General features: G+C 35.6%; 1 protein-coding gene across 2 annotated transcripts in view; it reads right to left on the bottom strand.

The window, feature by feature from the left end:
* The window catches only part of RYK (receptor-like tyrosine kinase), a 62,490-nt gene extending 50,004 nt beyond the window's left edge, over positions 1 to 12,486 (bottom strand). For both annotated transcript variants that reach the window (XM_025043643.1, XM_025043642.1), the window contains exons 1-2: positions 12,429 to 12,486; positions 6,931 to 7,052 (exon numbers count right to left, since the gene is read on the bottom strand). In XM_025043643.1, the coding sequence (XP_024899411.1) occupies positions 6,931 to 7,052; positions 12,429 to 12,471 (165 nt within the window). In that variant the 5' untranslated portion in view covers positions 12,472 to 12,486. The remainder of the gene's footprint in view (positions 1 to 6,930; positions 7,053 to 12,428) is intronic.
* Positions 12,487 to 17,736: the final 5,250 nt, after the last annotated feature.

Here is a 17,736-nt window from a genome sequence, read left to right as displayed (position 1 = left end):
AGCCTGCCCTTTGCTGGCTCCCTTTTTGAGGGACTGTTGAAACATATGAGGCATGCAGAAGGCAGTTCTCTTCCCTCTATAGAATCTTTAAGATATAAATGTTAAAACTGCTGTTTCTGGGATTAGAGAAGAAATTGCCCATTATTAAAGTCCCATTTTCTCTACTTTGGTATGTATCAATCTATGTGGAATCTCACTTGCCAATAATCCTTTGAAGAAACAGATCTGTTCTACAGCTAACATTTATAACCTAGTGGAACAAAGGAAATCTGAACAGCAGCTGTTTGTCAGAAAGAAAGAATGAGCCAAATACTTTAGAAAAGAAAGTAGAGAAAGTATAAATATTTGAATAAGCTAAAAAATAAACATTTTTGGTAATCTTCCCTTACCTGGAAACAAATGACAATTGCAAGTAGGCAACTGATGAGTAAAGCCATTTCCTTCTGGAACACAGTATACAGATTTAAAGTGAATACACTTGCCCACAGCCAAACAGCCTTCTAATTTCTGTGAAATTATCGGAAGTGCTACCTTACGCATAGAAACTCCACTCTGCAGGCTGCCCCGGGGGCTGCTGTAGGAACTTTGGACAAGTTCCCTACAGACCCTCCTAACAATGATAAAGAATGCCTCAAACCAGAGAACATCTATGGGCTAGGGGATGGTAGAAGGAGTATTCTGCTACATTTTGGTATGTTTTTGCCTCTCAGCCATCTAAAATATATATTGACAGAAGAGATGCAGTTGCATGTTATTTTTTTTTCTGGATATTGAAAAATGGTCTGGAATATAGAAGAAACTAATTATTTTAGTTTCTTTTAGTTAAAACCACCCAGTAGTCTTTGCTTTTTTTGAATGTGTGGCCCTGTGAAAGAGAAGCAGTATCAAGGTTCTCATCCCATCTGGAAATGCAATTAACCAATGATATTTACTGACCACTCACTAAGGCAATGAACATGACACACATATCAAGAATAAGACATAGCTCCAGCCTCTGAGGAACCACGATCTGTTTGGCAAGACAAAACAGAATTGTGTAAACACTGGAGAACAACACTATTAGCAAAAGCTTTGATGTGTGAAAACTAATGTTAAAATATCTACAGTGTGAACTGACATATCAAGGAGCCTAGAGTTCTTTGGAAGCAAATATTTCACCTTCTGGCAAAATCTTAAAAAGCAAGAACTGAGAGTTTCTGATAAAGTGTTAGAGAGTTTGGGAGCCATGGCTCTCCTAGTGAAAGTTCACTATTACATCCCACAGCCAAATGATCAGGTGAAGAATCCTTCTCGATGTCTCTCCTGCTCGCTTGTGTGACTACCCCACTTCAAGTCATCTCTACTTCCGGCTTCCTCTGCCCCTACTACCACCTTAAGCATCTCTCTTCCCAAATCTGGGTTTTAGTTTCCTCTCATAGTAACTGATCAAGAAACCAAACTACAACCATATGACAGTATATGATGCAGTCATTTGAAGAGAAAAAAAGTTCACCTCTACATAAAATGACAGAGAATCTTTATCTGGATACATTGTTCACTGCTTTGCAAAATGTATAAAAGTATATGGTACTATTACTTGTCAATACACACATGTGTGCATGTACACACACAGATGCTTCTGTATGCTAGGACTACCTCGAGAGGGGGAGACAAGAATCAGGTACAGTGGTTGCCTCAGTGAAAGGGAATTAGTTTGCTTGGGGGAGAACTAGGAAGGTGTAAGAGACTTATTTTTCATTGTATACCCTTTCTGTCTTTTGAATTTTGTACCATGTGCATATCTTGAACACTCAAAAGATTAATTTTTAAAATAAATTTCAATTAATCAACTACTAAACTCACCACAGATTATGACCTAAAATGAATTAGGAGCTATAATGGTGGCCAAAGCCTGAAACTAGATTATCACGCACATATTCCTTAGTTTTTTACTATAAAATGTTTAAGATACAAAATGATTATTTCCTCTGAATTCTTATACCTGTTACAGATGAAATTAGTTTAACTATATTCAATCTACAAATGCCATTAATTTTTCAAACTTTATTCAGAGTAAAATACCTGAAAAAAGCCCACATACGCAACTACTGCCAAAGGTACCCAGCCTATGTTTTTAAGCTTCTAGAAGAGGGAAATTCACCAGTCCTACAGCAGCACGTTCCAACTCTGAAAAGCTCTACTAGTCTCGTTTGATGAGCTGTGTACCCAGTGGTTTCTACCTACATCTCTTCTATAGTCAGTTAAGGAGCGTCTGTAACTAAGTACCAGGCGCTATACCACCTATAGGGGACACAGAGAAAGACGAAAAGGGATTCCTACCCTTGAGGTGCTCAGCATCTATGAGACAGAAAAGACAATCACTACTACAATATTCTTACAGTATGACGAGTGCTACGAAGGAGGAAAAAGGACACTGTGGTATAGAAAAGGACACCTGACACAGCCAAAGGAGAGGTGACACCACGTCTGATTTTATGAGATAGATAGAAGCTAATAAGATAAAGAATAGGGAAAGCACATTTCTAGCAGAGCAAATGGCAGCAACGTAACAGAGCACAGGGCATTCAAGAAAAGGCACTAAACAATTAGCTGGAGAGCACACAGAAGAGAAAGGCAGGGGTGAGATCCTGAAGGCTTCCTAAGAAATCACAACTTTATTCTGGTGGCAACTGAGAACCCTAGAACAGCGGTCCTCAACCCTTCTGGAACCAGGGACTGGTGCTCCAATGAGAACCTAATGCTTGATGACCTGAGGTGGAGCTGAGGTGGTGGTGCTAGCGCTTGGGAGCGGCTGCAAATACAGATGAAGCTTTGCTCACTCACCTGCCGCTCACCTCCTGCTCTTCAACTCAGTTCCTAACAGGCCACAGACGGTACCAGTCCATGGCCCCGGGGGGTTGAAGACCCCTGCCCTGGAGCACTTTGTGCCAGGTGTAATGAGAAGCCATTCTACAGGCAAGGAGACCAGTGAGAAGACCATTTCCATATCTAGATAAGAAACAATGGAGGCCCAAACTAAGCATGAGGCATTAGGTTCGGAGAGAGGCAGGAGATGAATTTAAGGTATAATTATGAGAAAGAATCAACTGGACATGGAAGGTATATGACAAGGAGTTGAGGATACCCTCTAAGCTTTTGGCTTAGACTTATATATATATGGTGGCACTCTCCAACACATCAGGGAAATTCTGCCTTCCCAGGAATTCATACCAGCAATAGCAGCCCAAATGTGCACTAGTGATGGTATTTAATACCTGCCACAGAAGTAGTTCAGAAATTATGCTCTACAAGATAATGTGAAGAACATGTATCCATGCCAACACTGCTTCCCATTCAACATATGTATTCATTTGAGCCCCTTCTTCTTTCTACTCTCCCCCACTCCAATTCCTCCTTGTGACAGGCTCCGAAAACTCCTCAAGCATCCACTATCAATTATGTTGGATCCCTGAAACTCGTTCCAGATAAAATCATCAGTACATACATATTTTTGAAAGAAAAAAAGAGAAGGTTTAATTCAGTTCAATTCTAACTGCCACATCCCGCATTGCCTTTTTATTCACAAGTCACTACCCATACACTTGCTGAAACATTCTCAGAATATATCAGCTTCTTTTTTCCTAAGTGGGCCCAGAAATAATCACACCTTGTTCAAGGTCAGTAGAGTACCTGGAATAGACTCTCTACTATTTCTTTAGATTTTTCTCTATTTTAAAATATATCTATAATTTTTTTTTATATTCATCAACATTAAAGGTGTAAAGAGTAACAAAAATTAATATTTTTTTTTGGAGAACATAAACTTCTCTGCCTGAAAGATGTTCACAGAAACACTAGATCTCAAAGTTGCAAGGAAACTTAAAATTCAAGACCAGCCGCTCCACAAATGTTTGAATTCCTTCTACAACACCCCCACCAAGTGACTACTCAGTGCAGATCTGACCTCTTGCAGTGAGAGGGAACACACTACTTTCCATGATAGCACTGGTGGAAAAGTGAAATCTATTTCTAAGCGCAGATATCAAAATTAGTGGTTGTATAGGTGATGAAGAGAATGGGATTTTTACATATAATCTTGAATGACTTCTCCACAATTACTTATCCATCATAAATAAGAAAACTTTACAGTAGAGAAACCAGGTGAATTGAGTGATCAGAGTTAACACCACCAGTAATGGGACAAGCAGACATCACGTGCACTGTGAAGGACAGCACTTCTATGGCGTTACAGCCAAAGAAACATTCATGAATCTAACCATGAGGAAATCTCAGACAACTCAAATTGAGCGACATATTATAACTGGCCTGTATATTTCAAAAAATGTCAAGGTCAAGAAACACAAAGAAAGGCCACAAATATGTTCCAGATTAAGATGGGACTAAGGGACATTCAGGAGCATGCATGCTCTTGAATCGGGTGAAAATAGAGCTATAAAGATCACTGGGATAACGGACAAATGTGAGTACTATAGATTAGATAATAGTATTATATCAATGTTTAGTCTCCTGACTTTGATCATAGTACTTTGGTTATGTAAAGAATGCCCCTGTTCTTAGAAAACAAACACTGATGTATTTAAAGGTAAAGGGCACAGTGTTTGCAATTCACCTGCACACAGTTCAAGGGGAAAAAGTGCATACACATGACAGTGGGGAGAAAGAAAGAGAATGAATGGTAAAGTAAGCAAATAGAGCGAACCAGTAACAACTGATGAATGTGAGTAAAGGATACGTGATAATTCTTTATATCATTGTTATAATTTTTCTTTATGTTTGAAATTATGTCAAAATTAAGTCTACCTCTTCTCCTCCAAATAATAATACAATCACACAATGTTATATAAGAATTCTTAAAAACGTGTTAGTCCAGTTTCTTTGGAGTTCAGGTGCCTACTCAGATTAAAACACCACAGGCGAACCTTTTCTGAATTGTCTATACTACTAATTTTGGAACGTCAGCATGTCCAAGTACTAAATGTTCTTAATTGTTTCACATGAATTTTTTTCTCTTGACCTCTGTTTTTTGCAGTTACGCTCTAAAAGGGATTGATCCACCCCTAAAAGAATCCCTTGCCCTGTATTAGAATACTCCAAAGCAACGATGTTGGACAGTAGGGGTGCTCCAGATGGCAAGGTGCTCCAGGATCCAAGCTAACTCAACTTTAATCACAACAGCTGTGCAGCTATGTTTTAATGTATGTGTTTATAAATGTGTATAATGTTTCTATAATGTTATGCATGAGTATATATATAATATGAATGTGTGCATATTTATATAATTATTTTTACTTATCTGATTAACAAACAAATATACTTAAAATTTTTAGTGTTAGGGAGTGAATAACAGAAATAAGTATCCTTATTCACTTTGTAAGGAATGTTGGTTTACTGGTACCATCTTGGGTGAGGGAAGGGAAAAACAATTTGGCCACATCAATCAAAATTTCAAACATGCACATTTTTTGACTGATTATTTCACTTCTTAATGAGAATTTACTATTCATAAATAATGCCACAAGTGCACCAAAATTTCTGAACAAAGATGCCCTTAATGTATGTATACACATACATACATATATACCTACATATATGTACACATACATATATAAACATGTACACATTCACACACACTTTTTTTGATTCTATATTCAGTAACAAAGATAGAAACAGCACAAAGGATGAACTACCAATTGTTTTTATCATCCCCTTACCATGGATTTTGCCTGCCAAATGAAGTAGACAATTTGTAGCACTGAAAGGAAGTATTGTTTGAAGTAGTAAAATGCTATTAAAAATCCACGTGTCAATGAGGCACTTAATAAATAACCGTATATCATACATCCATACAATGTTATATTATAAAGCCATTAAAGAAAATCAGTTAAATCTGTAAGTAGAAAAGAAATGGAAAGATGCCAAGATATTGAATCAGAGAGGGGTAAAAATACTGTATACCATGTGTGTCATAAAATCTCCTTTTTGTTTAAAAAGGGGAAAAAATGAGCCTTGAAATATACCAAACCACAAACAATAATTACTTCTGGGTATATACCTACAAAGTCTTAATAGTTCTTAAAACAATTCTATAATATTTGAATTTTCCTAATAACCATTACTGCTTTATAAACAGAAATAAAAATCTTATTAGTCAAATTTAAACAACTTGCAACAATACAGGACAGATACCACTTTGTAATAGTTTTAAAAAAAATCCTCTATAATAGGTATTCTTACTTGTTTTTAGCAGCAAAACTATTTTTATTTCCAAAGTAAAATCTGCTTAGAAGCCGATATACAAAGCTAATAAAAGAAAGTGAAGTTGATTGGGGGAGGTGGGCTCTATACTCAGCCTCCCCCTCTTTGACCTACAAGAAAACTTATCATGTTCAAGGACTCCAGACAGTTAGAGAAATTGTGAGGAATTCAGCAACAAGTAAACCAGGCAAGAGGTTCCTTATAGTCAAAGGAGCTTAGCCACAGCACACATGGGTGCCTGAGTCAGCTATACCTTACTTTCAGTTTCTCCATAAATAGAAGAACTATATCCATTACCACAAACATGTCTAAAATACCTACCCCACCACTTCCCCGACCCTCCACTTATCTCACTTCACCATAACAGCACAGTCATCAGCAAATCCAAATTTCCCCTCTGCCAACTAGACCATCCCTGTTTGAAAAGCCTGAAAGGATGTAAGTGTTCTTTCATGAGCTAGGCAAATAATGATGGCTACCATCACTTTAATAGATTTGGGAAAGTCTAGAGGAATAGGTTAAAGATTTAAAATATAAACCAGAAGAGACCCAGTATTGCCACAGCCCACTGACCCTTTTGTGCAGATGGCAGCCCACCCCTCAGATACAGGCCTTGCCACAGCCTCTGGGCCTGGATGGTCTTGTCTTGACATCTTTGGTTGACCTCCCTCTTACCTTGGACTTTGCATGCCAAGTGAAATGTAGAAAATTTGTTTCACTGGGTACTAACAGGTTAAATGATAGAGCGTAGTGACTAATAAGGTCATTTCTCACATAATAAAGTTCTGCATCAAGACCTAGAAAAAAAAAGAGAGAAAAAAGAATTAAACACCTAAAATACTCTCAAAATCATTAACCATCAGTATTTCAAATACTAATAATAGAGTGAAAATAACACTGATGTGCAAATGTACATCACAAATGTCTCCTATATGTGCTTTCTTATGAAGCAAGAAGAATAGTAAGTTTCATCAATAGCAACAAAAATAAAAAAATAAAAAAAACCGGGGCTCAAAACAATAAAGTAGTTATCCGACTACACACAGGTGTGCTGGAACCACAACTCTGGTAGCCACCCCGTTTTCTGAGGGCCAATATGACACTTTTCCTTTTGGACATAGTGCTTCTCAAAATAACACCTACAAACATAAGGCCCTTTTCCCCTCAAAATTGATGTGGATTTACGAAGAGAGGTTCAAATGGAAGAAAGGCACCTGGGTGAAAAAAATAGTGTGAGCCAAGGCCTCAAGCCCTCAGACAGAGATGACTTCCTCTTGCTCCGTCAGCATGATGTCCTGGCCACTCTGACAGCATTTACCATGGCACACGCACCACTTGTCGCACAAACCCAGGTCCTCGTCCCTATGTATACCAAAGTGGAGAACACCATATTTCTCCTCGCATTCTCAGACAGTTAAAGAAAATTAGTAAGTACTTGTTAAACAAGTTAGTGCTGCAGAGAAAGCAGTAGTAATCGAGATGCCCGAGAAATGCTAGAGAAGTAACTCCTAAATTGCACTCATTCCCATACCATCTTCTTAAAGAGGGCCACGTCTAACGGCCAGCACATACCACATTCTCCGACTTTATCATATCCCATCATCCTACCTATGCTTAATGTTTTTCTTTAAAATTGATTCAATTTTTTAGAATAAAAGTTTTAAAGGCAAAATTTAATCACTATCTTGAGTGGAAAAATCAGTAATTATTGTGAAAAAATACAAGGTAACCAGAAAAATCAATAAAAAGGAAAACCAAACAATATTACTAAATTCTTAATACTGGTGCCCACCAAGAAAGAGAGCTTGAGTCCAGCTCATTATTTACAAAAAGGGAGGAGGGAGGTATTAGCAAGTGTTTGTGCGAGGTAAAGAATCAAACAGAGGCTTTTTCTCCATGATAATCGAAAATAATCAAAGAATTAAAGCAAGAAGTTACTTTCTCTAACTTATTTACTGTTAATTAGATTTGTGTTCAGGTGTCCCTCTAGTAATACAAAACATACATATTCTACACGTTGGAGGGAAAATGGTACAGGGAGACCAAGTGAAATATAAATTTCATATTTACTCATTTTATACCAGGGTTTTGACACCTCGTGGTATGCAGAGTCAAGATGTAGATCTCACACCTCCTAAGAATACAGATGTAAAAACAACTGTTACAAGCACTTATATAAAATTAGTCTTTTCGTTTCTGAATTAAATCGAATACAATCATCAATTCAGAAATGAGATTTGAGGATTACATAGGGGAAAGTTGCTGCGTTGGCTGGGGAGCACTGCTGTATTTATCCTATAGAAGGTATGGAATGCAATGGGAGAGAGTAAGAGGTCTTCTGCAAAAGGCTCTCCCTATTGGCAGGACAGGAAGTGCTAGCAAATATCTGGGGAGGGAGGGTGGTGTTGGAGAAAGAAGGGAAAAGCAAAAGAAAGCTGGGTACAAAAAAACCGTCAGCAATCACAATGATTGTAAATAGCATAAATTTGCTTGTTTTAAAAAAAGTCTGAGTCTTACTCCAGTCTAAATTGATGCTGTTTACAAAAAATACACCTAGAACAAAATTTTAAAATATATGCCAGATTAAAAAAACAAAAATACAGAAGAAAAACAAAAAAGTAGATGAGGCAGTATTAACATGAGACAAGCTAGAACTCAAGGTAAAAAGGTTTTATATTAATAAATCCATTAACTAATATCAAATTAATAAGAAAATTCTTATTAATAATAAACTTAAGATATAGTAGTGCAAACTAACAAAAAAGCTTCGAATACAGAAAACAAAAACAGATCAGAAAATCAAGAAGAAACGGACAAATCCGCAATCATAGTTGGAAACGAACACCCCCTAAGAATACAAAAGATCAAAACGGATAAAAATTTAGTGTGGACATATGATTTGAACAATATAATGTGGAACATGAAACAAGGCGGGGGTGTTAATCATGAAGTAGACCACGCACATTAAAAACAATGAATTGTTTTGTACCTAGAAAGAATACAGGTTACCTTTTCTGATTAAATACCATGGCAAAAAGTTAACTAAAGATAAGGATTAAACCAAAAGATGATTACTTGAAAAGATTAATAAAATAGTTAAATCTTTTGCAAGACTGATTAAGAAAAAAAGAGAACACACAAATTACCAATATTAGGAATGAAGAGGGAACATCACTACAAATCCTATAGATGTTAAAGATTTTAAAAAAATATTATGAACAACTTTATGACAATAAATTCAATAACTTAGATAAAATACAAAAATCCCTGAAAAACAATTTACCAAAACTGATAAAATCCAAATAATTAGAAATCTTCCCCCAAAGCTCCCGGTCCAGATGAATTCTATCAAACATTTAAGAAAGATAAAATAACCAATCTTGCATAAACTCTTTCAGAAAACAGTTGAAGAAAATACTTTCTAACTCACTTTATGATGCCAGCATCACGCTAATATTAAAACCTGATGAAAACATTATAAGAAAAATATAGACTGACATCCCTTCTGACCATAGATATAAACATTCTCCACAGAACATTAGCAAACCGAATACAGCAATATATAAAAAAGATAAAACATCATGATCAAATGTTTATGAAAGGTTAACCTTTAAAAATCAATATAATTCACCATGTTAACAGAATAAAACAAAAACCCAGATCATCTCAAAAGATGAAAAAGCATTTGGTAAAATTCACAGCCTATAAATAGTAAAAACTGTTAGCAAACTAGGAAAAGACATAAACTTTCTTAGTCTGATAAACAGTATCTACTAAAACCCTGTATATAGATAATATCACACTCAATGATGAATTATTAAATTCTTATTTCTAAGATCAGAAACAAGGCAAGCATGTCCACTTTCATCTCTTCTATTCAACCTTGTATTGGAGGTCCTAGCCAATGTATTAAGACAGGACAAAAAGCATAAAGGTTGTAAAGGATGAACTAAACTTACTTTTAAAGATGATAGGATTATGTGTGTAGAAAACACAATGGAATCTACTAAAATACTACTAAAATCAACTCCTGAACTTAGCAAGTTTCAGAATACGAGGCCAATATTTTTTTAAAAAACTGTATTTCTATATATTAGCAACAATTGGAAAATAAAATTCAAAAATCAATACCATTAACATTTTAAAAAACACCAGTACCTAGAAATAAATCTAACTAGAAATATGTAAGTCCTCTACATTGAAAACTACAAAATGCGGCTAAGGAAAATTAGAGATGACCTAAGTAAGTGAAGACATTCCATTCTCTTAGATAAGCCTCAATATTAAGATGTCAGGTCTCTCAAATTGATCTATGGATTTAAAGTAATCTCAACAGATTTTCTGAAAAAAACGAATTAATTATCAAATGAAATTTAAATAAAAACAATCTTGAAAAAGAAAAAACAATGTTGGAAGACTCATCACCTGATTTCACAATATAATGAAGAGCTATAGCCCTCAAGACAGTGTGGTTTTGGTGTAAGGTTAGACATATCAATGAACAGAATCCAAAAATAAACCCCCAAATATAGGGCCAATGAAATTTCAACAAAGGCACCAAGGCAGTGCTAATAAAGTGATGCTAAAACACCTAGATAAAGTTATGGGGGGATGAGGAGGATTTTGATTCCTATCTTACATATCACACAAAAACTGATTTAAGATTGAGTATAGCCCTATACGTAAAAGCTAAAACTATAAAGCTTCTAGAAGAAAATGTAAGTGAATATCTTTACAACCTGGAATAAGCAAAGATTTCTCGGACTGGTCACACAAAACATGAAATGAAAGAGAAAAAAATTGATAAATTGATTGCCATCAAAATTAAAAACTTCTCAAAAGACATTGTTAAAAAAATGAAATTCACATCACAAACTAAAAGAAAATATTCGCAACACATCTAAAAACAAAAAGGACTTGTTTCTAGAATATATAAAGATCTACAAATCCCAAATTAAAGACAAACCAATTAAATAAAATAGGCAAAAGATATGAACATACATTTTGTAAAAAAAAGATATATAAATGAATAATTGTATGAAAAGGTACCAAACATCATTAGTCATCAGAGAAATATTAATTAAAACCACAATGAGATACTATTTCCACCCACAAGAATGACTAAATGCTGGCAAGGATGTGGAGCAATTACAATTCTCATACATGGTTGGGAGTGTAAAAAATGTTCAACTACTTTGGAAAACTGGCAGTTTTTATAAAGTTAAACTCACAACTACTCTATGACCCAATAATTCCACTCCTAGGTAGTTATCCAAAAGAAATAAAAACTTGTACATGAATATTGACAGTATTTTCATTCAAAACAGCCAAACTGGCAATAATACAAATGTCCATCGACAGACGAATGGATAATTAATTGTGGTATATTCATACAATGGAATACTATTTAGCAATGAAACTGTTGAGACTTTGTAACAAAAGGGATGAATCTTAAAGACTCATCTGTATGAGTAAAAGAAGCTATACACAAAAGAGTATATACTATATAATTCTATTTATATAAAGTTCTAGAACAGGCAAAACTAATTTATGCTGATAGAAATCAGATCAGTGTGGTTGCCTGGGAAGAGAGATGGGAGAGAGACTCGTGAATTGATTACAAAGGGGCACCAGGGAACTTCCTGGGGTGATGGAAATGTTATATTTCTAAGTGGGGTGTGTATGCACTTTCCAAAACTCAACCAACTATACATTATATGTAAAGTTTACCTAAAATTTTTAAGAGGAGGGGGAGGAAGTCAACAACAGTTTTTACCTCTTTGTTCTAATCTTAAAAAGCTTGTATATCATAGAATGTTACTAGCACTAACAAAGTTTTAGAAAAAAATAATCTTAAGTGAGCAACAACTTCCTAATTTAAACTTCAGACATCTTTCACAAGGAGATAAAGAATTCAGGTCCTAATAAATAACAGTTATAATGTTATTACTGGTAATAACAACAATAACATGTAAATATTTAAGATTTTCAAACACAATTCAAAGTATCAAGAACATCTAGGGGTTCTGTAAATTTGATTCTCTTAAAGCTAGATGAAAAAGAGCTATAAGCAGAAAAGAAAGAACAAAAAGGCAAGCACATCCTCAAGATACACACGCACTCGTTTAATAATTTTTGGTTTAAGTTCTACTTGAAATTCTCTGAATTCTTACCTCTCATGAGACTGAGGGATACAGCCAATTCCCTTTCCAGCATCCTGCGGACATCTTGTTCTCTCTGAATTACTCAAGGTCTTTCCATGAACTCTAGACAGAAACCATGGTTTCTAACTAGAAAACACTCGCTGGGAACACACATCAGCAACTTCACAACATTCTAATTGAAGGCTGGGCAAAGACTGGTGTCTCTAACTTTCTCAAGCTTCGAAAACCTATTTGGACTTCAGTTTTTGCTGTCATGCTAAATTATTACCTGGTCATCCATCCATGACTTCTTCTCTTCAATGACCCTTTTCTATACTGTCACCCCCTAATGCCACTGTGACTTCTACCAACCTCATCTTCTTGAAGCACAGCTGGCCCTGTAAAGCTCAGAGGACTCATTCTCTCACCATCAGTGGACACTGCCCTGGATCCCTATGACCGCTTCAGATGATTACTTGAGTAACTTTATCAAAAGTCCTGTTTCCATTTGGGCAAATGCCATCAAACTATGCCACCCACTCTCTTCTCCAGTATCTTAGCTACCTCATTCACTGAGGATTCTGGACCAGTTTATAAAATTCCTATACATCCTTCTCCTATGACTTATTATGGCAGACTCCCAGTGTCCTTGAGACCAACCCACTCTCAACCTGCCATCCATGTTCCTTTTATTCTTCAACTTCAACAACTTTCACCTTTAACAAAGCAATCCATTTCCATGGTCAGTAGCAATATATAAATTGTTCTACCTCCAAAAGCTTGAACTGTAAAATCTCAACTAGTAGCTCTTCAGCTCCTTCCCTTTATTGTTTCAACAGCTGTTCTCTTGTTCTCTTTGACTTGACTCTCCTACTCCCTGTCTTCTCTGGTGCTGTAACTGAATGCTGCATAAACCTGGATGAAGCCATTCCCACAAATGAGAATCACTACAAAATCATAACTCCCATCCTCAACAAATAAATCAATATTCATAAGCTGCTGACAGTTTGGAACCCTGTGATCCATATCTGTAAACACTTAATGGCCACCAAAAAATTGAAAATTTGAAATTAACTATCATAAATTGAGGTACTGAAATTGTAATACAATCATTAGAGTTGCTGTTTTCTGACTACAGGTTTTGAAAACATTTGTTTTGAAATGGACATTCATTAACTAAGGTAGTTAATTCCTAGTTGGAAAGAGTTTAAATTTTTTCAAAGAAGCCATTAGATTGAGATTCAAAGTTTTGTCTAACAAATGAGCAAATACAATCTATTCTGTCATAAGACAGATTCCTTTAACACCAATTAGCTTATAAGTGGCCGGTAAATAAAATAACAATGCCAGTATAACATAGAAATTGTGTCAGTTCACATTTGAATATTCCCAGGCAAGGGGAACTGAAAAAGCATAATTTGCAGTGGGAAAGTAAAGACCCTCGCTTAGCTCAGCTACTGCCAGGCAGAAATCCTCTCAGCTCTATTTTAAGAAATATGAGCATTTGAACCCAAGGCTCACTCCTCAGAGGAGCACTGCCAAGCCTCTGCATAGTTCCTGGATCACAGCAATCTGTACTTCCTCTTGTGTCACCTTCTATGGCAGTCTCACTGGCTTAGAAAGCTACTTTCATCTGCACTATCTCAAGACCATGCAAACCAGCCATTTCCATCCTATTATGTTTTAATATCTTTAACTCTCCTCTGAGGCGGCCCCAGCCATTCTAAGTGGTTTGACTGGGCTGTCCAAGTTATGTCATAAGGTATCAATTATGCTTTTGCTAGTACTTGGTTTGAAAATTGCAGAGGTCTTAAGGGTTTGCCCTTAACCTTATTTTTCCCATAAGACCTGTTATTTTTAGTGAAAAGGCAATCTTGAAGTTTTTTTTTTTTAGGAATGTATTTGATGTTGTAACAGAAACACTTACATATTTAAATATAATACTGAATGTCAGGCAGGGTATGGCTGGCAAGCAATTTGTGTATATGAAAGTTTTACAAATATTTATACTCTTTGACCCAGTAAATTCCACTTTTAAAAATCCATCCTAAGGAAACCAAATACAGATACAAATTTTCATGTAAAAACACATTAATCAAAATAATATTTAAAGTTGAAGAAAAGAAACAATATAAATGACCAATAATAGAACAGTGATTAATAAACTATAATGCATCCATAACAAATAACAATAGTTTTCAATATTTTTTCTTTGGAGAAGAAAAGGTGGTACCCCAAGTCATTACACTCCTTCAATCAAATCTCTCCCTGGTCATCTATGTGACATATTGAGCTTTTCCTTCGAAGACAGGTTTTAATGACCAAAAAAACACTGAAAAAGATTACAAAGCCATAAACAGGAATATTACAAATAAATTTTAATGAACTAGGCTTTGCTTAAACTGTAACACTAAATAAAAACAGACAAGATACAAACTATAAACAGCAGATTTTTAATAATGCCTGGCACCTAAAATAGTTCTTGTATATAATAAGTAATAATAAATGTCCAGCGAATTAAAGTTAAAAGTATATGTATATACACAATGTGTGTGCTCCATTTCTCAAAAAAGAGAAGGAAATACCAAAAAATATTAACAGTGGTTGATTATAAATGGTGGATTATGAGTTATTTTTACTACATGCTTTTATTTTATTCTTCTCTTAAGTTTTCTAGAAAGCTAAATTAAACTAGAAAAAAATTAGTTTTCAAAAACATGTTTAAAGAAATATACACATAGCTGCAACAATTCACTAAGCAAAAATCCAATTACTGCCTAAAATAATCCATAAAGGCTAGTAAGAGCTAGAGAGAAAGCCTCTAAACAACAAAACTGAATAAAAAGTCACATTGATAAAGGTAATATCTTTGATATGTCAAGATTAATACTAATAATGATAAATTACTAATGACTAAAACACCTTCCAACTTTCCCTTAAAATACCCAGATATACTGAAAAGTAAAATTTGGCAAAGCACCTGAACTGAAAAGAGAAGATCAAAGCTTGGAAAGAATATCTACAGTCAACATTGACAATGAGACTGATATGAGAAGAAATTCTTAGACTATCATGTTCACTATCTGAATGAGAATAAGCATGGGAAAGAAGACCTAAATAAATGGAAAAACATCCCATCTTCATGAATTGGAAGATTTAACTATTGTTAAGGTGCTACCCAATAGGATATATACTACCCAAAGCGATCTATCGGTGCAAGCCCTATCAAAATTCTACCAGATGCTGGGAGCAGTGGTGCATGCCTGTAGTCCAGATAGCTACTCGGGAGGCTGAGGCAGGAGGATCACTTGAGCCCAGGCGTTCTAGGCTGTAGTACTAGCACTATGCCCATTTGGTGTCTGCACCAAGATCGGCAACAATATGGTGACCTCCCGGGAGCGAGGGACCACCAGGTTACCTAAGGAGCGGGGAACCCGCCCAGGTTGGAAATGGAGCAGATCAAAATTCTACCAGAGCAGGTGATGTACAGTGGGAGGAGGGTGTAAAGGGGCTCTGCTGGATGACAGACAGGAACAAGAGTGCACAACCATGAACAAGAGGTAGCATTCTGTCATTAGAATGCACAGAACTTTTATCTTCTAACCTAGCATGAAAAACACTTCAGTTGTTCAATTACCATTACCAGACTTAGTTTTCTCACTGCCAATTCCAGAAGAGTAGGAATCCTGCTCTATCAGAAAATATGACATTGGTTCATAATTTTTTTGTTCATAATTTTAAACAACCCAAAATCCAAGCTGAAAAACCAAAGATGTTCCAGCAAAACTCTAAACACTCATTAAGAAAAAATCTTTTTACTATAGACAGACAAGCTTAAGTTCAAACTTAATTCAGGCCTGTGTTCTACATGACTTGGCCTGTCTAGCTCAAGTTCAAATAATTCAATAGTTCAAAATTTTTTCCAAATGATTTTAAAAGTTAAGTACTGGTTTCCCAAAGCTACAACAATGGTTGATTAGTGTCAATGAGCAAACATCTCCCTTTATAAAAACAGCAACCTTTATAGCCCTTAACAAAATACATTCCAGGAAATTGTTCACAAATCTATCTTCCTTACTACCTTGTACAGCTCACAAGCAGAGCTGGGGTCTTCATACTGGTAGCTATTCAAATATTAGATGAATGAATGGCTGGCTGTTGATAAACATCAACTACATCAAAGATGGATTTTGATGAACTGGATGAAATGATATTTTAAAGAAAAACAACAGAAATTAGTTAAGGCAAGAAAATAAGTGACGTCATGGAAAGAGAACTAAAGCAGAGTTTTTGCTAATAGGTAGATGAGTGACCTTTGGCAATAAATGACTTAACCACCTTCTCCAGGCATCAATTTTCTCAACTATAAAACAAGAGAGGTAAACCAGATGATGTTAATGTATCCTCCGCCACAAAGTTCTATTATTCTATGATATCATTCATGGTTTCCAAATGTCAGCCAAAACTCTATTATTCTATGACTGTCATCCACAGTTTCCAAATACTAGTCAAGCTTAAGTAAAAAATATATTTAGTCAAGAAAATCTTCTAGGTTCTGAGGACAGTGCGGTATATGAGCCAGAGGAAAAAAAAGCCAAAATCACTTACTATGTATAAAACCATTAAATACTCTATATTTTAATCGACGCTAAAAGAAAATATAGAGCTCTTATTTCAAATTTTTCTAGTTTATGGAAACTAACAAACTAACAACTTGTTCAGCAGAATCTAACAAATCTAGCTACAGTCAAATTATACCTAGAAAATTAGCTAGAAATTAACTTCATCATAAGACAAGGAATTTACAAATGTTAGACTACAGGAAAGGGGCATTTCTTCATAATTAAAAAAGAAAAAGCCCATAAATCTTCAATTACCATAGCTGTTTAAACAATAATCTTGTAGATAAAATAAAATTTTTCATGTAATCTTGTCCATTCAGCATTTTCCTCCTATTTTTCTCATGCAGCATGAAGTGCCTTGATAGAGCTGGGCTGAGGTGTATAATATACATACACATAGAGAGTATAAAAAGAATTAAAATGAGTTTTTAAGAGAAAGAAGATATGCATTATTGACAATAGAAGACAGTGTAAATATGATCCCACACTCCACCCCTTTCCTCCAGGATGCCTCAACATCTCCTACCTAAGACCGGCCTTCTCCTAGGAAAGAGAAGCAGGCCCACCCTTTTAGTCCCTGTAAGGTGACTAGAGAGTCACCTTCAAGGAAGGGAATCTTGTGATCCTCCCAAGGAAGAGCTGGGCACCTGCAGTCACCGAGTGCCTTTCCTCACTTTGCCACCGCAGGGAAAAAACATAATATGTGGTTAAAATCA

This window comes from Pteropus alecto, unplaced genomic scaffold, assembly GCF_000325575.1.
Source record: "Pteropus alecto unplaced genomic scaffold, ASM32557v1 scaffold92, whole genome shotgun sequence".
NCBI lineage: Eukaryota > Metazoa > Chordata > Mammalia > Chiroptera > Pteropodidae > Pteropus > Pteropus alecto.
This window is presented reverse-complemented; position numbering and strand designations above follow the sequence as displayed.